The 22,805-nt window shown below is 43.4% G+C and overlaps 2 protein-coding genes across 11 annotated transcripts in view; one reads left to right on the top strand and one right to left on the bottom strand.

Annotated features, from left to right (window-relative positions):
* Recql (RecQ protein-like) overlaps positions 1 to 12,929 on the top strand; it is a 36,759-nt gene extending 23,830 nt beyond the window's left edge. For 2 of the 7 annotated variants that reach the window (NM_001204907.1, XM_030255271.1), the window contains exons 15-16: positions 402 to 465; positions 12,726 to 12,929. In NM_001204907.1, coding sequence (NP_001191836.1) covers positions 402 to 465; positions 12,726 to 12,760 — 99 coding nt within the window. In that variant the 3' untranslated portion in view covers positions 12,761 to 12,929. Of the gene's footprint in view, positions 1 to 401; positions 1,896 to 3,278; positions 6,381 to 12,725 lie in introns of those variants that run through there. The other 5 variants (NM_023042.3, NM_001355511.1, XM_011241573.2 and 2 more) reach the window with 4 other exon arrangements.
* Positions 542 to 17,644, bottom strand: Pyroxd1 (pyridine nucleotide-disulphide oxidoreductase domain 1). Of its 4 annotated transcripts, none has more exons than XR_003956192.1 (12): positions 17,464 to 17,644; positions 15,633 to 15,713; positions 14,629 to 14,748; positions 12,081 to 12,209; positions 9,673 to 9,746; positions 8,486 to 8,646; positions 6,688 to 6,788; positions 5,759 to 5,891; positions 4,755 to 4,872; positions 4,113 to 4,235; positions 2,275 to 2,412; positions 542 to 1,517 (listed from the first exon to the last, which is right to left on the bottom strand). XR_003956192.1 is itself a non-coding variant. In XM_017321559.2 (12 exons), exons 6-12 carry the CDS (start codon positions 8,541 to 8,543, stop codon positions 1,269 to 1,271), a joined length of 915 nt encoding a protein of 304 aa, XP_017177048.1. In that variant the 5' UTR covers positions 8,544 to 8,668; positions 9,673 to 9,746; positions 12,081 to 12,209; positions 14,629 to 14,748; positions 15,633 to 15,713; positions 17,464 to 17,600; the 3' UTR covers positions 542 to 1,268. The 4 variants fall into 4 exon arrangements, 3 of the variants coding, with proteins under 3 accessions (XP_017177048.1, XP_006507017.1, NP_898988.2); XM_017321559.2 differs by having other exon boundaries at positions 4,760 to 4,872; positions 8,486 to 8,668; positions 17,464 to 17,600; XM_006506954.4 differs by lacking the exon at positions 17,464 to 17,644 and adding an exon at positions 16,806 to 17,443 and having other exon boundaries at positions 4,760 to 4,872.
* Positions 17,645 to 22,805: the final 5,161 nt, after the last annotated feature.

Raw genomic sequence — 22,805 nt, 5'->3', positions numbered from 1 at the left:
ATTACTACGGCTTAGTAATAGAAGTCCTTTCTGTGGCCCTGACAACCTGAACTCCGTTCTTGAGGCCGAGGCTGCCCTCTAGTGAAGGAGGACCGAATTCTGTGAACTGTCTTCCGACATCTATGGTAAAAATGTCAAAACACAGTCTGCTTTGCAGAGGTGGCAAGCCCTTAACTGAGTGCTGTGGCAGCCTCTGGGAAGTGCATGTGCTCTTCCGAGTGCCTACTCTGCTGGCACGGACTCACCCTCAGCCACACCCTCTTTTATTAAGGACAGCTGCCCACATTTGAGTAGACAATGTAGACAGAGCTGATGATTCCCAGGGGTTCTGAGACTCCTGAGCTCGTGAGCAAACTGAACGGCTGAAGTTACCAGGGTACCCATTGGCCACTCTCTTGCAGGGTGCACTGTCTGAAGCTCGTCAGGTGGAACAAGTGGATTCGAAGGGGGAAGAGCAAAGCTCAGGTAACTCCCAGAAGTCTAAAAGCAGGCTTCAGCCATCTGGCTCTAAGAACGCAGGCGCTAAGAAAAGAAAACTTGATGATGCTTGAGTGTCACGTAATATTGTACAATGTAACTGTTCTGTATGTTCATGTCTGGGTCATTTTTATAATCTGCTATAATTTTTGAAACAACTTCATGTTTTATACATATAAAGCTGTATTTTCAGAGCTTACCTTATACAATAATGAAAAATACAACTTTTATGTAAAGTTGTCTAAATGTAATATATCTCACATTAAGTCCACATAACTTTTGTAAGCCCGTTCGCCTTGCTGTAACTAGCTGTCGTCTTCTGACGTGACTCTCCTTTAAAGCAGTACTATGCTGACATGGGCTCTCCTTTCCAAATGGGTGACATTTTAAGCTGAGCAATGTAGATGACTTCTAGTGAGAAGAGTTGCTGTTATAATTCAGATAAAACAGTCCTCAGCACCAAGTGTGTCAGCAAGAATGGCCTGCATATTCTAAGTAAATCACGACAGCAGCCTCCTGAGGCCGCAGCCTGACTTTGACGTTCAGGCAAACAGAGGAGCTGGTGTATTTGTATGAGTCAAGGTTTATCGTCAACTCTAGAGGAGGAGTGTTCATCTGCAAATGAGTCATTAAACGAGTTCATCTGAAGAATTTTCTTTATTTCTTTCCAACATCCAGTCTGGTGTCTGCATTCTCTACTTGAGTGCCCATGCACTCCGTGTGGTTATGTTTCCCCATGTACTTTCTTTTCTCTTTATTTTGTACTTTGTATTCCTGAAGAGATTTCAATTTCAATCAAAATAATCCTCTATGTCGATATTTGGATCTAGGAGATCCTCCCCGTATGATGAAAGGTCCATTTGGTTTAAGATTAAATTTTCAAATGTTTCCTCTAAGTCCGTTTCACCAATTAAGACGGCTCCCATCATGCGTCCATTCTGCATAACGACTTTGACATACTCTTGTCCTCTGGTGCACCTCAGCATCAACTCATGGTCTGCGCCCAGGCCTTGTGCGTTGTATTTTCCCAGCAATACAACCTGCAGCACAATGAAAAGCTATTTTTCTGAGCAGCTCCCTCCAACTACCCCAAATAACATAATGTCCAAATTATCTAGGTCATGTTAATTTAGACAGAAAAAACTACAGTTATATAGTGGGAGGGGTCCAATGAAAGCATTTAAATGGCATGAATATACTCTGTAGATAATACTGCCACATAGCCTACAGTCATATTAAATGTCAGTGACTATATTCATTATTAATATTTTAACATAAAAAGTAGAAAATGTATGTGGATGAAGTCTTTATGAATGATAGATCTGTATCATGAACGAGCACACACAAAATGAACCCACATTTTCCTGGAATCATGGCTTAAAAATTTAATAAAGAATTGAGACTTGTTGGCACTTCTGGAAAGAGGAGACCTATCTTAGAATGAAGAGAACTGAAAAAGGTAAATATGTGTCAGAGCTCTTGGCTCCTTAATGATGTGTGTGTGTGTGTGTGTACATGTGTGTGTGTGTATACGTGTGTGCTTGTGCCATGGGTGTATAGGTGCCCAGGGAGGTTAGACGAGGGTGTTAGATCCTCTGGAGTCAGGTGGCTATGCACTCTCTAAAGTGGGAACAGGGATCTGAACTCAGGTCCTCTCAGTTTAGCAATAATCACTGAGCCATCTTTCCAGTCCTGAAATGTCATTTTTGACATCACTAAAACTGTAACTATTTGAAAAAAGAGCCATAGTTGGCATACTTCAAGCCAAAAGGATGTCCATTCCCTTGACCATCTTACCTTATAGTTAAAAAACTTTGTGACATGAGCAAACAGTTCAAAGCTGAAATCCATGTCAATAGGATGTCCCATGCTAGCTGCGGCCATGCACTTGGCTGCATAATACCCCATCTGCCGGGCCTGTGTCCACAACCTCATCTGAAATGGTAGGAAATGGTATCTGGTTATCATCTGAATGTGAGTGCGCTCGCAGGGCACATTCGTGAGCAGGGATATGGGCACATGCAAGCCACGGTGCATGCCACGGTGCATGAATGAAGTTAGTCGATGCCCTGAGTCCTTGCCTTCCACTCAGTTTGAGGTGGGGTCTATGTTGTTGTTTTTCCATTGAGTACTCTGGCTTAGCTAGGGACTGGCTCACTAGGGACTCCCACCTCACAGTATGAGTACTGGTTATAGTAGCTTGTGCTGAGTCCAGCTTTTACATGTGTTCAGGGAACTCAAAGCTCTGGTCTCATACTTCTGTGACAAGAGCTTTTATATCCACTTTAACTACTTCCTCTGCACTAAAGTTTCCATCTTATAAATTCCCTTAAGTGTACTTCCAGTGAGTTTGCCCCAGCCAGTGTTATCTTTAATGGTCACAAGTGAACCCCAGTTAAGATGGTATTTGTTAATTCTAAGTTAGTGCCTCAAACATGAAAGGATAATACCCAGGTGTATACTTGAATATAATTTCAACTAATATGGTGAAGCATTTTAGGTGTTAGGAGGTGGAACAAAATGTCCTCAGTCCCTGCTCCCAAGTCTATCCTTTACTCAGGCCTTTGCTCCTTAGAGCTCCTCAGAGTCTCTGAGCTGACTCTGGTCAGACAGACACAGGTGGACGTTAGGCTCAGTGCCTAACTTCTTTATGACAGTGCTTGTCTCTCCTTTATTCTGTTTTCATTACATTTTACAGAGGTTTTTTTTTTACTCTCCTGATTTAAGACAGAAATAGTAGGAGTGGGAGTGACAGAAGAGTAAACTACTAATAAAGTGTTTACATATTTAACTTTTCTCAGCTTCAGGTTCTTCACCTGAAATAAACACTACCTCTGCCCCGGGGCGATTGGGAGGACAGGCTGGCTTTAAACGATGAGTTCCTTCTGTGTGGAGGGTGTACCTAGCGTTGACCTCGTGTACACCTCCCAGCTGCGGGCATGAGCTCTGGGCATGTCCAGAAGAGTGCTCACTTTACTCAGGCTCTGCTCTAGACCAGGCAGAGCATAGCACAGCCGCAGGACCTCAGAAGAGTCTGCAGAGCCACAGCACTGGAACTACCTAGCGGGCCTGTGTGACCTGACACTGCGGCCGGATACGTCTCCAGAACTCACACTGGAGAGCTGAGAGACCAACTTTTGAAAGGATCACAAACACTTCATAATATTTAACTAAGTTCAAAGCTTTATACCAGGCTACATTCATAGCTATCCTGGATACAAGCCTGTTGGCTATGGGCTGGACACATCTGACAGAGTTCACTGAGCCTGCAACTCCTTTAGTCTGCATTGTGCGTGATGTAAAGCAAATTGGGATGTGAAACCAGGAGATTTGGAATAAGGGGTATCTTTATTTTGAGCTGTTCCCCACCCCCCCATCAAATTATAAAGATGTAATTGCTCTGGAGGGGTTAAGCAAAAGAGAAAGGTTAACGCCCACAACTTTATAAATTAAAAACATTTCAGTCTACTGTAATACTGTGTGACTTTAACGTGGGATTCTAGCTACTCATCAGAAATTGGCTCCAGTGGCTTCAATTTAAAGTAGAAAAGCTGCCACAGACAGCTGGACTCATCGGTAGCCAGTGCTGTATTTCTCATGGACTAACAGACACACAGTTACACGTGCAGGCTCACCTGCTGCCAGACTGGACTCGGCTGCCAGCACGCAGTGCAGATGTCTCCAGCAGCATAGATATCAGGAAGTGACGTGCGCATCTGGTCATCCACTCTCAGGCCGCCATCTTCTCCTAGAGCAAACTGAGCAGCTTTTCATTAGTATAAGGATGACAAGGTCAGAGCGTGACTTTTCACTAGTGAGCAAGTCGGGCCTGTACGTGCTGATGGATGCCAAGCTCTGTCAGAAAGGTAAAGGAGCTGCGGAGTGCACACCCCTGGCCAGACTCCTACTGAACAGATCCAAATGTCCCAGAATCTCAACCTCAGAAACACCCAACAGTCAGTGTGTACCCAGCCCCAATCAGCAGAACATCCTTTAAGACTTGAAAAGCTAAATGCTAATATAACAGTCTGTAAGCTTTACTCTTGGGAACGCTTACAGGTTAGTCTGTCACCAACCTTTAGATAAACAAACTGGAAGCTATGGCTCCAGATGGTCTTAAGCGGATGTTAACTGCTGGACGCTAAGTAGAAGAGAATACTGTAAATCACGTGTTGCTGCCATCTTGGGTTACAGCTAATACTAAAATGATGGCTGTTTGAAACCTAGACACGATAAAGATGAGGACTATAAGAAATAGGCAAGTGGAAAGAATTCACCTTACATTGTTTCTATGAAGAAAAGGGTGTACGTTTGGGGTGACTCCTGTAGCGCTGACAAGGAAATCACAGCCGTATATTGTCCCATTGGTCAGTTCCACATACACAGGCCACATTTCTTTAAAGAAAAGAAAAAGGTTCTCAAGTGTCATCTGTAGCAGTTATCCACAGCGTCATGTGAATGTTACAGGAACGGCGAGAAGACAGACGGCTTCAGAAGGAAGGCCACTTTATTTTCTGAAGGTCCATTGGCCGAGACAACTGAGCGCAATGGCAGTCTTGTACCTGGCAGCTTCAAGAGCACGGTACTCTAAAGGAGACTAAGCACGATCACTTTCTAAACTACCTGTGAAACAGTTTGATTAACACTTCATGTCACTCAGTGCTTAATCCTCTTTTTTTCTTTTTCTTCCTTTATCAATGATTTATTTTATGATATGAGTACACTGTTGCTGCCTTCAGACACACCAGACAAGAGCATCAGATCCCATTACAGATGGTTGTGAGCCACCGTGTGGAAGAGCAGTCTCTCAACTGCTGAGCTACCTCTCCAGCCCACCTACTTTTTCTTGTTGATGTTTTTCCTCACTGTTCAGACTCCCTGTGAACTCTACCATCTCCTTTTGTACAAACAGCTGGAAGACAACAGGACATGAGCTGCCTGACGGCAGAGTTGATTATTCACAGGACGGCGTGTGGAGGATCCCACAGCTCACACGTGCTGTACAGGAAGTCTGGGGATCTGCACTTAGTCCCAAACACACAGGCTTTTTAATGAAGAAGGCATGGTACTTATGAAAGCTGTTTTGTTTTGATCTGTGAAATACTGACTGACTGGGTTGGGTTATGATGGTCCAAATCCTACCAAAGATTTGACAAGTAAAATGGAAAGTTGCATAACATGGAATTAGTGAAATGAGGGCCTGTAGTTAGGCCAAATTTTATATGAAATTGAGCAGTTTAAAATATAGCAAGACTAACTTAAGTAATAACTTTCCTTTTACCTTTATCAGCTGTAACTGACTTATGGTGGTCCTTTGGAAAAGCCAAGGACTTTTTCTTCATAATCTTAAATTCCTCTTCAAGGTAGATTTTCTTTACTTCACATCTGGTTTCAATGTGAACACTGTGAGAAAACTGGAAGCAAAATAACTACTGGTCAGCAGGCTTCAGACGGTGCCTGTGTAGACAGGGACAGGCAGAGCTTCCCGGGAAGCCTCTCAGGCTGAGGGCAACAGGGGGAGCAGGAGCCACCCACCCAGCACGGGAAGGCCAAGCGAATGGCGAGTGAAGGGGCCTGGAAGTGATATCTGCAGAGCTTCAGTGTGGTCCCCCTGGCCGTGTGCTCTATCAGAAGGGAGCAATGAGGAAACAGCAGGCAGCCGTGTTTGCTGAAGGACTCTTAAAACCTTCAGGAGATGTTAAAGTGCAATCTTAGGAGACCCAAGAATCCAGGAGCAGTGATTTCATGTCATTCCTATCCCCAGTTAGATATCATTTAGCCAGCTCCCCTCCCACCCACTTAAACCTGGAAGTTTCAAAATAAATACACATATTTGTATTCCTGCAATATCTGAATGATGGCTTTTTTTGTAACCTAAAACATTAAAGTGTATGTCGAGATAAGAGATAGCAAGTCATCTGCTTATTCAGTTAGAAATATGACGTACATGTTAGCCTCCACCTAACAACCCTTGTAAGAGCAGTGGAGCATCTAAGTGACTTTAGCAGACGACAGAGAACTGCGGTTATCCCTGTATCTGTATGTCGGTGTCTCCAGATGAACAGCTGTCTTAGCCAGTTTTCATATTTGCTGTTTTGGGTGGTCAACTGGTACAGTGGCTTTGAAGACCTTTCCTGCACGGTATGCTTTAAGTCAAGTGACCCAGGAGTTTGGCGTTTGGACAGGTTTCGCTGGTTTATGGAAACCTACCTCTTCAGTTCCTTTCAAAGCCAAGCCTCCGTGCCAGTCTGGTCCAAGGGCACTGCCCACATAATCAGCTTTAGATTTGGTTCTGGTTTCCTTCTTTGCTTCTAAGAAATGAATACAGGTGATTTGAAAACTGCTAGGTAAAGAATCTCTGAACCCTTTGTGCAGTGTCTTGAATCTCACATGCAGGCACACAGCAAGGTGGCACTGTTGCATGCAGGCACGCAGCATGGCGGCACTTGCATGCAGGCACACACCATGGTGGCACTGTCACTCTATTAGCGGCTTTCTTCATTGAGTGCCTAGGACACAGCCGCTGAGCGGGTAACCGTGCACCCACACACTGTCTGTAAGCACCCAGTGTGTCTTCTCAGTCTACTTGCTAATTTAATGAGTACACAAATTAGCTATTAGATTTTGAATTCTGTCAATTTGTATTGTCTCCAAAATTTAGAAAATTCATTTTGAATTTTATAAGCCAAAAACTTCTTGGAAGATTATTAAAATTAAATTACTAAGTATTGTCCTTAGTGGATTTTGTAGAAAATAGTCATGGACAATGCTCAATTGTAGCAACGGTTTTGCAAATGGGCCAATTATTTAAAATTCACACACACACACACACACACACACACACACACACACACACACACACACACATTATTTTTTTTTTTGGTTTTTCGAGACAGGGTTTCCCTGTATAGCCCTGGCTGTCCTGGAACTCACTTTGTAGACCAGGCTGGCCTCGAACTCAGAAATCCGCCTGTCTCTGCCTCCCGAGTGCTGGGATTAAAGGTGTGTGTTATTTTCTATTTTTAATTAACTTCAAAGAAAGTTGCTCAAATTTTGTTTTGTTTTGCTTTTGAGATTGGGTCTTACTCTGTAGCCTTGGCTAGCTTAGAACTCAGAGAGGCCACTGCTTGTGTTCTGTGATTAAAGGTGCATGCCACCATACCCTTTTATAATTAACAACAAAAAAAAAATATGTGCGGGTGTTTTATCTGCATGTATCTGTCCAGCACTTGTGTTCCTGGTTCCCTCAAAGGCCGAGACAGGGTGCTGTGTCCCTTGGGACTAGAGTTGCAGATGTGGTGGGCTTCTATGTGGGTACTGGGAATCAGCTTTGGGTCTTCTGAAAGGTCAGTAGTTACACTGACCCATCTCTCAGTCCCTATGTATTTTCTTTCTTTTCTTTTCTTTTAATTAATTAATTAATTAATTAATTAATTAATTAATTTTACACTCCATATTTTATTCCCGTCCCCTCCACCTTCCACCACCCACGCTCTCCACATGGATGTCCCCACCTCCCACCCCATCTGACCTCTAAACTCCCTGGGGCCTCCAGTCTCTTGAGGGTTAGGTGCATCATCTCTGAATGAACATAGACCAGGAAGTCCTCTACTGTATATGTGTGTTGGGGGCTCATATCAGCTGGTGTGTGCTGCCTGTTTGGTGGTCCAGTGTTTGTGAGATCTCGGGGGTCCAGATTAATTGAGACTGCTGGTCCTCCTACAGGGTTGCCCTTCTCCTCAGCTTCTTTCAGCCTTCCCTAATTCAACAACAGGGGTCAGCAGCTTCTGTCCATTGGTTGGGTGCAAATATCTGCATCTAACTCTTTCAGCTGCTTGTTGGGTCTTCCGGAGTAAGCCCTATGTATTTTCTAATCTGAACATTTCATATAAAGATGAAGAAATAAATACTCACATTCCTGCCTCCTGAATACTTTTTTACTGAATTTTCTTACAGTTTAAAAATCCAGTTTTTCATCTGAATGAAATGAGCCAGATACTGTACTTACCTTCAACTGTATATATAGTTCTTTTATGTGCAATTTTAGCCTCTGATTTTTCAGACATGAGCTTGGAAGTCAGAAACTCTGCTGCACCCGCGTCAAAGAATGTATTCCCAATGGCGTTATCCTTTATGGCCCAAACTACTTCACAGCCTTCAATTTCATACCTAGGAGGAATGGTACAGTCTCCTGTAGGAAAGCCAAGGAGAAACCCTGAACGCCTGCTATGTGCAGCGGAGGTGACGGACGCGGACTGCACAGAGCAGTGGAGCTCACTTTAGGGGCAGTGAGCGTTAGACTAGGATGAATACTAAAGCAGGCTGGTCCACTTTACTGAATACATCCAGTGATGGCATGGGCTGTGTATCACAATGGCTGTCAGTTTGGTGTTCAGCGAACACCAACACCACTCCATCGTGCTTCCACAGTTCGAGGGGTAGGCAGCACTTTATCCCGCTGCAAAGAGAACAGTGACAGTAGCTGGATGGGAACGACCTGACAGGACTGAAACGCTGCTTCACCCCTGGCTCTTGTAGCTGCTCGTGTAAGAAAGCTGGAAGGAGATTCGCAGGCTAACATCTTCATGCAGTTCTAACGAACTGTCAGCTGCTTTAAATTCTCAGTATTTACTAAACTTGAAATTTCTCTCTCTCTCTCTTTTGGTTTTTCGAGACAGAGTTTCTCTGTATAGTCCTGGCTGTACTGGAACTCACTTTGTAGACCAGGCTGGCCTCAAACTCAAAAATCCACCTGCCTCTGCCTCCTGAGTGCTGGGATTAAAGGCGTGCACCACCACGCCTGGCTTTTGAAATTTCTTAAGATGAAAATATTTTGTATTAATGTGTTCTCATTTCTTCAAACCACAGATTAAGACATAAGAATAACACACACCCTAACCAGCACAACAAACTGGGCTTTGCCAGCTAGACAGGTGATGTAGAAGCAGTGACTAGAAATTGCTAAAGGCACACACGTGCCGATCATTGAACCGTGGTCCCTTGTAGAACACATCATGAGACCCGCCCAGGTCAAACACATTCTGGACCTGCCATGTTTAGGGAGATATCTCTGCAGGTCGGGCTTTCTCTTTGAAAATAGAGTGAAGCATGTATACTTCTCTCTTAAGATGCGCCTTCTCATCTGCCAATAATCACACAATCTAAGCAGACCTTCAGTGTGGGAGACATACTCACGCTAGCTCCAGAGCAATGCCACCATTCCCGACAATCATTATCCTCCTGGCTTTTGCAAGCTCTTTCTGAAATTCCTGTGTTAGGAAGAAATCATGAGATAGCATTTTGACAGCATACAGGCATCATTGATGATATTTGAATCATGGACATTTTACAGGGTTTACTGGTGGACAAGAAAATAAAACTTATTCCCCCTGTGCCAGGGCACCCATACTCAATTACCATTATGGCCTCCCCTTGCGCCTGGGATGTCACTTGTGGTCGTGACAACAGCACTTCTCTAGAGTCCCTTGTCGTTCTGTCACATTTTAAGGCCCCGAGAGCCTCAGCAAGAGACACCCAGTTATGACTGAACCTGTCCCTTTTGGCAGGCAGGCCCTGGGTACAGAGTCCCTCACCTCCTGCAGTTGTCGGGACTGAGAAGCAGGGCACATGGAATAGGAGTCCTTGGCTTTAGCAGCTGTAACGAGATGACTGGGGACCTTCTTAACCTCCTAAGCCCTGTGCTGCACACTAAAAGGAACAAAGGCACCACGTCTTCCAGTGTCTGAGTGGGAACGACGACGACGACACCATGTACATGAAGTTTAAAGAGCAGCAGACAGGAATGGTCTAACATTCACTGGAGAAATGTTTACCATTTTAGGACAATTTGTGCCTCTTGCACCACCTTTCCTCATACCACTCCTGTTACCCCTAACCCCCTCTTCCCCCCACCAAAAAAAAAAAATCAAGATGAGCTCCAAGTAGCCTGTGGCTGTTTCTGTCACTCTTACAAGTTCAGGTGTTCCTTGCTATAGAATGACATCAGAACACAGATTTCATTGCTCCCCTCTAACCCCTGCCATCAAGTTCATATAAAAACTTACATCATCAACTAAAACTGACTCACAGGTCACAGGTCTTCAGGAAGGCCTACAACAAACGGGCACAGAGACGAAAGGCACACAGGATGCACTACTCAGTATTCATTTACCTTAGAACTGTGGCTCTCAACCTGTGGGTCAAACAACCCTGCACAGGGATCGCATACCAGATATTCTGCACATTATGATTCATAACTAACAAAATTCCAATTCTGTACTAAAGAGTTACAGCATTAGGAAGACTGACGAGCACTGCCTTACAGTAACTACACACAAGGAGCACTCAGTAGTTACCCTGGGATGAGGAAACCATCCCTTTCTCACCCTCCTCCCAACTTGTACCACGGATTCTGATCCATGTTCTCTGCAATGTTTAAGGAAATATTAACATAACCCCCCCTAATGCACACTATCTGTATGCACCCAGTTAGTTACATGCTGTGACGGTTTGTATATTCTTGGACCAGGGAGTGGCACCATTTGGAGGTGTGGCCTTGTTTGAATAGGTGTGACCTGGTTGGAGTAGATATGTCACTGTGGCTGTGGGCTTAAGACTCTCACCCCAGTTGCCTGGAAGTCAGTCTTCCACTAGCAGCCTTTGGATGAAGACAGAACTCTCATCTCCTCCTGAACCATGCCTGCCTGGATACTGCCATGCTCCCACCTTGATGATAATGGACTGTACCTCTTAATCTGTAAGCCAGCCCCAATTAAATGTTGTTTTTTATAAGACTTGCCTTGGTCATGGTGTCTGTTCACAGCAGTAAAACCCTAACTAATACACATGCCTTCCCATGGTCCATGCAGCTGCCTGTGTAGCAGGGCCTCCTGGGAGTCAGTGAGTTCGTGGACTAGAAGGCTAAGCTGAAGCAGTCACTAGTGTGTGTGCCCTGGTCACGTAAGCCTAACTGTTCATATGAAGCTAGTTGGCTCTGCTAAAGTTTCCTCTAAATTCCCAAGTTATTAAGGCAACAGTAGCCTGAGGAAACCGTAAGCTGCTTTTAAGAGTATGGGTCATATACATGGAAAGCAATCACACCTTTGTTGGGTGTGGAGATGAAACCAGAAAGCTTCCTGGTAACAAGCGGTGATAAAACCCTGACATACTTTACAAACGAAGGCTGCCTTGCTGCATGGACGGAGTGCAGTCTTACTGGGAAGGCTTGCTTGTTACAGGGCAGAGCAACAAGCCAAGCAAGTCCTGCAAAGGCCTTGCAAATGTTACTGAGGTTGTTTCTTGCTGGGGAATTACTGGGAAAGCTCAGTATGATTTAACATGATTGTTACACTGTTAGGTACACATCTCACATTCCCAATATGGAGTGATGAACATGTGTTGGTACAAAAGATAATGCCAAGCACTGTCTTTGTCCTCATTAGCAAAGTGAAGTTGGCAGCAGTAAAGCATAGCCATCCTGTGGCCTCTGAATGATGACGGGTCAGAATTGCCTTCGTGTGACACTGTAGGAGTTATTGGTCAGTGAAGCACGATTCACGAGGAAACTCACTTTCCCTTTCACAGACGCCCCCTGTAGACATTACCTGAGCACTGTCTGTATCACGGATTCCCAGTACACGTGGATTTCCCTCGTAGATTAACTTTGGCTTAGCTCCAGCACACAGACAGAGTTTCTTATATACAAATTCACGACCGTCTTCTGTGAAGATGCACTGTAAACCCAGGGCAGGCAAGGAAAGCAGAAAAGTTTCAGAAAAAAGCAAACCAGGAGATACTAGAGGCTGCTTCTTGGGGGCGTTCCATGCTCAGAGCTACTAAAGCTAATTGAGGGGGTGATAAGCACTGGCCATAATTTATGTGGAGAATCAGATGGACACTAGGCTTCCTCCTCTGAAACAAAGAGTTTTGCATTACGAGACTCTCAGAATTATGCTGACCTCAAATTAAAATGATATCCCCCCGCCCCCTGCTTCTGAAGACTGTGTGATTCTAACTGTATTATACCTTAATAATCTTTACACTTGTAATGGGTTCAAATGATCAGTGCATGTTGAAGTTATGTCTTTTGAAAAATGAAATATTAAATGTGTTAAGATATTTTAATTATTAAGTACAAGTAACAATAGCTTTAGTAATATTTACTAGCTTTAATAGTGAGATTTTACGTGTGCACTTTTAAAAAAATGTGTACATTTAAGAAAATGCTTTTGTTCTGTTTTGTCCTGCAGGCTCTCATGCAGCCGACACAGCCGCCAATGTCTAGTGTGTCTGGGGATGGCCTCGAGGTCCTGATCTTCCTGTCTCCCCTCCAAAGTGCCCTCAGCACAGGAGTACACCAGGCCTGATCATGGAATGCTGTGTTTTAATTCAAGTGGAAAACATGCTGACCTCAAAAACTAGTGCACCATGGCTTTAAAGCTATGTCAACATTAGTGAGTCTAAAGTTACATTTTGTGCCTTAATGTGGAATGAAAAACTTGCATATAACTAGTACCTTTTAGAAGGTAAACAGCTGAGAAGTACTTGCCACTAGGAGAATATGGACGGTGAATGGGTTCACATCTGGGCCAGATGTATGAGTTGGCAAACTCTGGCATCACAGCATTCACTCTCCACTGAGGCTTTTATTACCCACATACTTTCCACCAATGAGCAACCCCATAACCCAACAGAGTTTAGCTCACATAGAAACTTCGTACCAGTCTCCCTTCAGAATTTGGTCTGGCAAACAGAAGGCAAAGTCACTGACCAGAGTTTTAAACTAATTCACATTTAGATGGGTTAAAATGCAAAACATTTTTTTTTTTTAAATCAGCTATTGCTAACTTTTTGGAAGTAGCTGTGGAAGTGCAGGCTGGCACGGCAGTGACACATCTGTTGTCTCAGGACTGAGAGAGGAGGCAAGAGAATCAGGAGGTTAAGGACAGCCTGAGCTACATGAGAGCAAAAGCCAGAATTCCTATAACCTAACAGGTGACATACAAGAGATGGAGATTGGAACCACACATGGGATGCTGTCGGATGTCACTGGGAGACATTCTGATTTGTAAGTGTCCCTGTATACTATGCCTTTAAGAGCTCACTTCCACTTGTAAAAAATAACTGAGCTATTATCTGGACTCTGTTTCCATAACAAGGAATACTCACTGTGATTTGGAGTTCAAATTTTTTGTCTTTCATGGAACAAGGCACTTTTTCCTTTGTTCTTAGTGAACTGAGTTTTACTCATAACTTAAGAGCTGTTTACAGAGACAACTACAGACACCGTTCCCATCTTTCCTAAAGCTCGCATGCAGACACAGCATCCCTGAGGCTCCTGTGTGAGGAGGAACACCTTGAGGAGCTGGTAAACTTAGCTCAAACCTGGACCCTTTTCAATCATTCTGTGCCTGCCAACCCGGCCCTGCTTACCTTGGGCAGCTCCAAGTGGGCTGTGACCTGAGGTTGGCCAAGAGCTACTCGCTTCAGCTCAGTTCACCTCAACGTTAATGTTAGCTGTATCTCACAATGCTGTAATATCCACACTGTTACAATGCCAAATGGCTATCAAATAACCCTGAAGTCACTCAATCTTATGTTCTTAGGCTTGCTCACCAGCCTCCTTTCCACAACCCGCTAATCTCACCGACTCACCATCTGTCTTCCCTGCTTCCTTCTGTGGGGGCTACAGTTCTTAGAATGCCCTTTTCTACTTCGAAACTCCTAACTCACCATCTTTAAAAAGCCCAGCTCAAGCTTGTCACTCCCTCTGTCAAGTCTTACTGGATCTTGGCCACCTGAGCTTTGATGGCAATTTCATGACTGTACTTCTGTAAACTATTATAATGTAGCCTACACTCCCCATGACACGGACAATTCATAGGACCAAGTACCCAGTGTTATTTCCGCTGTATGTCAGTGCCTTGTGTTGGATCATGGGTATTCTACAAACACCACCAGAATCTGAAGCATGTAAACGGAAGCACAGAGCTCATCCCAGCAGGTGACTTATCTAATAACGGGACTCATGCCTCTAGCCTACAGAGTTTAGGGGCTTAGATAATAGTGGAGACAGAAGTATGCTTAGGAGAAAAGAAGCAAACCCCGGGATTTAACAGTGCAAACATATCATTTAACAGGAAGAAGTCTTACATGGTCTTCACTTTTCAACTGCTTTACTCCAGATTCGATGACCTTAATGTTGGGAAAGCGACTTTCCAGCATAGTACCTGGCTGTTCTTCAACATCAAATTCTTCCAGTACTTTAGAAACCTTTATGAGATCAAACAGACTTTTCAGTGCACATGTTAAGGAGTTATTCCTTTGTCTTATACAGTACTGCTTCATACTCACAAACAAGGCTAGCCCACTGCAGTGCTGCGGTTTGATCTCTTATATCTCCCAAAGACCCACAAGTTAAAGGTCTGGCGGTCTCTGGGTGGTGGAGCCTAAGGCAGGGACATTAGGCTCCTTGTGGAGCAAGACTACAACTCAGTCCTTCAGCTGACGAGCAGTGGGCAGCTTTGTTCTAGCACACACTGGCTGCCATGCTCCACCTTCTTGCAGGAGAGAACACTGAGCCACCTAATCATGGACTGACCGACCCCCTTCCTCCTCTTTCATCCCGTCCCTTGAGGTTGACACTCTCTGGCACGTTGCCATGTTGACAGAAAGTGGATTACCACATGCGTTATACAGTGGAGTGAGAACTGGGCTCTGCTGCCATGTCTTCAACCACAAACAATCCTTCAGACCCCTACAGATCAAACTCCCTAGTTTGTGTAAACCATTACACAGAACTCTGCAGATCAGTAATTAACCTTGGCTGCTCTTCAAACACTGCATGGGAATCTGACTGTATGGCTTTTGCAACATGCCTATTTTCAGGAGCTTTTTACATTGTTTTTTTTTTTTTTTTGAGTTACCAAGGAACCTAGAGGCCTATATGAATACACACAATGAGATTTGTCTTATTAAGAGATAAAAGTTAAAATCTCAGAATTTTCTAGTTCAGTTAAAAGTAACTATCTAATATACATTGAACAATTGAACATGTAGACTTTTAATGGAAAAAAAGCTTCAGACTTCTCAAGACAGAACAAATTCAACACACAGTTCAAAGGGAACTGTGTCACATCTTCCGCCGAGCCTCTCACCTGTCTGAAGTTTGTAACGGCTTTGATAACAGGAGAGGCTGTGACTAGGAGAATGTCTTCCTCTGGGAAACTGACAGCCAGCTGAGTTTTAAGGAGAAAGGACAGGAGAGAGAACATCAGGCATTACTGAGTAAATGATGCTGTCATGGTGCTATGGCACTGTAAGTAATAAACCGTCAGTGTCTCACATGTAAAATCGTGTTATTCTGAGTGTTAGCCACAGTGCCACAGCACTGGTGATGGTAAACCCTTACAGTGATAAGATGAACAGTACAGTCACGATAAAGGAGAACAAAGACCTAAAACCACTACAGCAGTATCTTTGGCCGACTTATTCCATATACCAGTTTAAAGCTATACAGCCAATTACAGACTGCTTACTTACTTCCATTCATTTTAAAGTAGTGTTTTTACTTGCCTTCGCTGAGGATAAAATTAAAGCAAGGCTGCGATATGAGACAGAATCTCAGCATCACTCTTCCCATGGCCCTCACACTCCCTCTCTGACTAGTACATACTCAGGGAAGACAGAGCCATTTGAACCTTAGCTTAACAAAACACAAAGACTTAACATGCAGCAGTTTCACGATTTCTACCTTTTCCCTACACTCCGGAGGGGGGTGGTCGTTTGCTCATCTTGGATTCTGTTCCACTGCCTGTCCCATGTCCCTGCTCATGTCCCACGAAGCTCAGCACCCTCAACCCCACGCCCTCAGGCCATACAACAGTCCTGTGACTCAACCTATTTGAATGTCCTATATCTGACCACTCTCTGCCTTTGTTTCCTCTTCATATTCTGTAATCTATCTTGTACATTTCTTGTTGGATCAAGTTCTCAAAACTTAATACTCCTGAGAACTATCTACAGGTTAGCTTCCTGCTTCACACAGCTGTCGACCATTTGCCCTTAACACACACACTGTAGCTAATCAAATTTACAAAGCTTTCACCCCTAACTCGAAACCATCTATTTGCAGACTTTCATTAAACACAGCAAGTCGTATCAACCTATGTGGTCTGAACTCTGGCAGTCTTCCTTGCTTCTGTCTCTTATCAGCTTCTCTGCTTGCAATTTAAGTCATGCTTTCTTCCCATGAAGGCTACACTGTGGAGTATGTTTTTCTTCTCTATTTGGTAATCTTTACACATTAAGAGAAGTTAATTACCCCTTACCTTAATTCACTCCTACCAGTAACTCCTAAGATTAAGGTAACACAGTGATGACGTGACTTGGAATATGAACTCTTTGATGGATAAACAGGAGCTGCACCACCCAAGTTTAACAACTCAAAAAACACTTCCTGCTACTATTTCTGGTGACTTCAGCGGTTGGTGATCGCAACAAAATAGTTCTTTTCTGTAATACGCACATGTAAACACATCTGATTCATTTGTTTATCATGATTAGAATTTCCTCATCTGTAGTCCTTTGCCCCAAACTTCTGCTAGACATGAAATTTTATCTTTGGAGTTCAAGGTAACGTTGAAATTATTTATTAACGTCGTGGCACTTATCAAGAAACTAAATTTCATGTGTGAAGGAAATCTGAAAAGTGGGAGAATTTTCTGTCCAAACGCCAAGGTCTCCTGCCCACTGGCACACTATTCCACCCGGAGTCTGGTTCGATTTTGGATTCCTAGCTAATTAGGCACTGTCTACTCCTGGCCCCAAACGCTACAACGGGGCTCTGCGCAGCCTCCCCACCAGCGGCGCCGCCGAGTGGGCGTGGGGAAAAGCCGGAAGAGCGACCCGCGAAGCGGTGCCGCCCGCCGCAATCTCCCGTAACCACGACAACAGGGTCCAGAAGGGGCGGAGCACGCGCCCACGAACCTGCTCGGCACACGTGACGCCAGCGATGCCACCTCCTACCACCACGAATGTCCCTGCCGGTCGCGGGGCCTCCATAGTTCCCCGGGGGCTGGCGGCAGACTGAACACTGGTGAAAGTTCCAGCTATTTTCTACCCGGAAGAGACGCTGCCCACAAATCACTTCCGGCGCTCGGGCCATTGACATTGGACTACGGGTGCCCGGAAGCTCACACTTAGTCCGTATGAGTATTTCCCACGTGTTTTGCGTTTGAAAATCTGGAGGCAGACTTTCCGGCTGTTACCACGCCCACATCTTGAACTCTGGTTGCCCCTGCCTTAGGGGACTTTCATGCGAGCCTCTTCTTATTCTGTAGGGGAAGAACTCGAATCCTCTGGAATAGTCTCGATTGCTGCCCTTCACATAGCAATGGGATATTGTGAAAACTCATTCTTTTTGTTTTTGTTTTTGTTTTTTGCGAGACAGGGTTTCTCTGTATAGCCCTGGCTGTCCTGGAACTCACTTTGTAGACCAGGCTGGCCTCGAACTCAGAAATCCGCCTGCCTCTGCCTCCCGAGTCCTGGGATTAAAGGCGTGCGCCACCATGCCCGGCCTTTGAAAACTCATTCTTTATGACATCTTTATGACAATCAAATACTGTTGAATAGTTGAAGAAGTTAGCCTCTAACTTCCAATTCTGAGCTCAGTAAAAATGTACAGGTGCAAAAACATAGCATTTCTTAACAGTTATAGTTTCCTAGTGTTCATTTGCCTGAGGAATGGCGTTCAGAAATGGCTGAGTTGTTTTCACCTCTTTCCTCTGCAGTATCCTCTCTTACCTTGCTGTTAATCTTTGTGCCCTTGTGGATTGTCTCGCTTGGCGGTTTGATTTTAATATTAAGGCCTTTTTTAATCGTCTCTGTCTAACACTGGTATTTATTGATGCCTCTTTAATTCTTTAAACTCTGAGGATGGCCAATCTGGGTAACAGGGACTCTATATCTCATTATAGATATACACTGCTTCATCGTTTTACAGGAGACCATTTGCTCCTCAGCTTTGAATGACACCGCTGCTTTCTTTCTTTTCTTAGCACACACAACGTCAGCTTTTTGCAACTCCTTTCCCTCAATAAGCTGCCGCTCCTCATCAATAACTTTAATAACTGTAAAATGGAGAAAGGAGTTGCCTCTATGTAGCCCAAAAACATCTTATGAGTTTAAACCTACCCTGCTTTACTTCATCCCAACTACACCAAAGTCGTAAGCTCCTTGACACGACCCCAGCTACTATTTCTGGTGACTTCAGTGGTTGGTGATCTCAGTAAAATAGTTCTATTTGTAATACCCACATGTAAACACACCTGATTCATTTGTTTATCATAGTTAGAACTTCTGTTGGACATGTTACTCATCAACATAAATAGAAATATTAACTAATATTCAAACTGTATCCATTCACCATTTGCTGTTTTACTTTAGAACATAAAAAAAAAACAATAACAAAACAGTGAAGGGATGGTCAAGAATAAAAAGAATAAGTAGGCCTTTTGGACTTTAAAGCGAAACAGCAAAAAAGTATTTTAAATATATGACATATTTAAATGACACATATATATCATCTATCTATCACCTACCTAGTATCTTAAATATATATATATATATATATATATATATATATATTTATATATATATATGATCTTCATAGGCACCGCACACACATGACACACAGGCATGCATTCAGGCAAAACACTCATATGCAAAATATAAAAACAGTCTTTGTAAAAATAAAAGCATACTTGTAGCTGGGCAGTGGTGGCACACGCCTTTAATCCTAGCACTTGGGATAAAGAGGCAGGCAGATTTCTGAGTTCAAGGCCAGGCTGGTCTACAGACAGGTCTTCCAGGACAGCCAGGGCTACACAGAGAAATCGTTTCGAAAAACCAAAAAAAAAAGTATATTGGTATGCTGCTAAAGAAAATCCCTCAATTTGTATTATCTTATGTGTATGGATGTTTTGCATATATATAAAATTATTAATATCATGTGCATGCAGTACCAGCAGAGGCCAGAAGAGGGCATTTGCTTGCCTGAAATTGGAGATGATTCTGAGCTGCCATGTGGGTTCTGGATGCTCTGGAAGAACAGCTAGTGTTCCAAACCTACTGAGCTATCTCTCCAGATCTTTGTTAGTTTTCTTAAGAAGTACACATGCTCAGTTGTTTAATACATACCCCTAAAAATGAATAAATATTAAAAAATAAAAGTATTTTAGTTAGAAAAATATGTGTTGAGAGGAATAAATGAGAACAAAACATATAATAACATGTAATAATATACCATTTTTTGTATTATTTTTATGCTAACCAAAAATTAATAAAATCTATAAATCTATAAAAAACAAAATAGAAAGTATGATATAGGCGACCAATATTGGGTTGGTAAATTTTAACATAAAAATGCATCCAAGAATATAGATGTATATGTGTGCATAGGCTGTCTCTGATTCCATTGCCTTGCATTGGATCCCCTTCCCCTACCTGGACTGCCTGAATGGGCCTCAGTGGGAGAGGAGGTGCTTAGTGGTACCCAGGGGAAGCGTACCCCTCCCTAAGGAGAAGGTGGTTGGGTAACTGGGGTGGGGAGACTTGTAAGGGCAGCACTGGGAAGAGAGGAGGGAAGGGGCTGTAACTGGGATGTAAGGTGAATCAAAAAATAAATTATGGACAGAAAAAAAAAGAGAAGGCAATGCCTTCCTAAGATTGGGCTGTAGCTAAGCCTGTAGGGCATTTTCTTAGTTGGTGTTCCATGCCTTCCACCCCTTGTAGATGTTGCTATTCTCTGGCTGACAGTGCTGGGTTTTGTAAGAAAGCAGGCTGAGTAAGCCATGAAGAGCAAGCCAGTAAGCAGCACCCCTCCATGACCTCTGCATCAGCTCCTGCCTCCACATTCCTGCCCTACTTGAGTTTTTGTCCTGACTTCTTTAGCTGATCAAGACAATTCTCCAAGCAGTTCTTTCTTGCTATTCTAAAAAATTATCTGGATAGCTCATCTCTTGCAGATCACAAGCCCAGTCTTTTATTTTACACAACAATCCAGTCATTTACACCAGGTCCCCCTTTGATTGTCCTATGAATCAGCCTCTCATGACCCCAGCCCTTTGATTCTTAGGGGACAGCAAGAACACATACTTTTTTTTTTTTTTAACATTGCAAAGGAATTCTGCCCACCTCTTATAAGCACAGACAATAGACTGGTTAGGTGGGAACCCACCCTGAAATTACTATTTCTACCACACCTAGACCTAACATTGCCATGTCCCCAGCCCTAAACTCAGGAAACTGCCTGCCCTTGTAAGCATAAACAAAATCTTAGGTGGGTGGGATCTCCTGCTATCACCACTCCCTAAATCTTTTCATATTCTTCCTTAATATCTTTCTGACAAGGTGGCTGACAGCAAAACTGCTTTTGTTCCTTTAGATTTGTGAATCCCCCAATATAATTCATATTGCACCCTTACATTTTACATAGTTGAGAAAAAAAATATATATATAGATTTGAATATATATTTGAACTCATGCTGTCCTGAAGGTTCTAGCAGTCTATCATTTTGCTGAGGCATTAGTCACACTTTCGCCTCTAGACTCAGGCCACCTCTGATTATCTCAGAGTCATTAATGCTGACAGGGAGGACATACCTTGAAGGATGAATGCGAAAATATGTACATTATTATACAAAGAAGCCATGGACACTCGTGGATGCCTATGCCTTGTTGGCCCCGTTCCATAGCCAGCAACCATGTCATTCCACCCTTACCAACGCCATGCTGGACTTGTCAGACAACTTCTAAGTTTCTACTACTAAACTCATCTTAGGTGTAGGGCATGGAGGCTAATCCCCCAGCCTCCACCGACTAAGTGCTGGGATTATAGGTATTCTTAAAATTTGTAATTCTTAAAAACTTAATAACTTTTATTTATATGTATGCATGCCCATATGTGCAGCATGTGTGTGCAGTGCTTGCGGAAGCCACAGGAGGATGTCATGTCCCCTGGAGCTTGTTGTGAGTCACCTGATGTGGGTGGTGGGAACCAAATCTCTGTTCTCATTGCTGTGCCGTCTCTCAGCCCCATGGGTCAGTTTTGCAACTGCTTATTTCAGATGGAAAACATGTCTTCTGGAGAGAAACATCATTTAATGACAAAAAGGTGAATCACATTTCATTTTATCTTCTTTCTCTTTTTCCTTCTTTTTTTTGTATATGTCTAAATGTATGTATGTATGCACATATGTGCTCATGAATTTTTCTGGGATTTACTGTTGGTCTGATTTGTATAGGTCAGCAATGTTTATTTGGTTTTTTTGATTGTTTGTTTTAAATAAAGGCCAAGAGATTATTGTGTGTTATGTAGTCCGCTCTGGTGAGTCATTGCTGATTGTGTCACGGAAATGTGAGGACAGTCACGGGTGGGAAGTAAATGGATTAGGGCAGCTATGCTCCAGTACAGCCATTTGTAGATGCTGAAATATGAATTTTATAACTCATGCTTGTAGTCTCAGCCTGAGGAAAGGTGAGGTAGGAATCTTAGGCCTCAAGATAGAGGAATGAATTCTTCAGTTCTAGGGCAAGACCCATCTCAAAACCCAAATAGATTAGCATTTTAATTTCTTTCTTTTTCTCCTTTCTTCCTTTTTTTGTTTTTTGTTTTTGTTTTGTTTTGTTTTGTTTTTTTTGTTTTTTTTTTTGAGACAGGGTTTCTCTGTATAGCCCTGGCTGTCCTGGAACTCTGTAGACCAGGCTGGCCACAAACTCAGAAATCTGCCTGCCTCTGCCTCCCAAGTGCTAGGATTAAAGGCATGCTCCACCACTACTCGGCTCTTTTCTCTTTTCTTCTTCTTCCTCCTCCTCCTTTTCTTCCTCTCTCTCTCTCTCTCTCTCTCTCTCTCCCGTCCCTCTCTCCCTTCATCTGTCTGTCTGTCTGTCTGTCTGTCTGTCCTTCTTTTTGACCAGGCTATCCTGGAAATTGCTATGTAGCCATGGCTGAGATTGGCTTCTGATTCTTCTCTTCTACCTCTGAAAGTGTTGTGTTACAAGCATGACCCCTAACACCTTAAAAAAATTACTCCTGGGGATGAGGGCTTTGTACGAATACTATACCAACTGGCTATATCCTCTTTCCCTAACCTGGCTTTCTCTAAATATCCACACTCCCTCTACCTACTTTTTCTTGCAGGAAGTATTTTGAAAGCTACAGTACAGTATAATGGGCAGAGTGCTCACACCTGTACACACAAGGCACTGAATGTTTTCCCTCACATAGATTCCTCTTTTCTTATTCATAGTGATGTCTACACACACACACA

The sequence above is a fragment of the Mus musculus genome, chromosome 6 (genome assembly GCF_000001635.26).
Source record: "Mus musculus strain C57BL/6J chromosome 6, GRCm38.p6 C57BL/6J".
Taxonomy (NCBI): Eukaryota; Metazoa; Chordata; class Mammalia; order Rodentia; family Muridae; genus Mus; species Mus musculus.
Note: the sequence above shows the minus strand (reverse complement) of the source record. Positions and strands in the feature narration are given on the sequence as shown.

What these genes read in the sequence shown, in the direction of transcription:
- Pyroxd1 (NM_183165.3), bottom strand. Translation starts at nt 17,538, where the DNA reads ATGGAGGCCCCGCGACCGGCAGGGACATTCGTGGTGGTAGGAGGTGGC. An exon ending in GTGATACAGACAGTGCTCAG is followed by an intron (nt 9,747 to 12,080) that starts GTAATGTCTACA and finishes TTCCTAACACAG; the next exon opens with GAATTTCAGAAAGAGCTTGC. An exon ending in AACTATATATACAGTTGAAG is followed by an intron (nt 6,789 to 8,485) that starts GTAAGTACAGTA and finishes TTCATTTCTTAG; the next exon opens with AAGCAAAGAAGGAAACCAGA.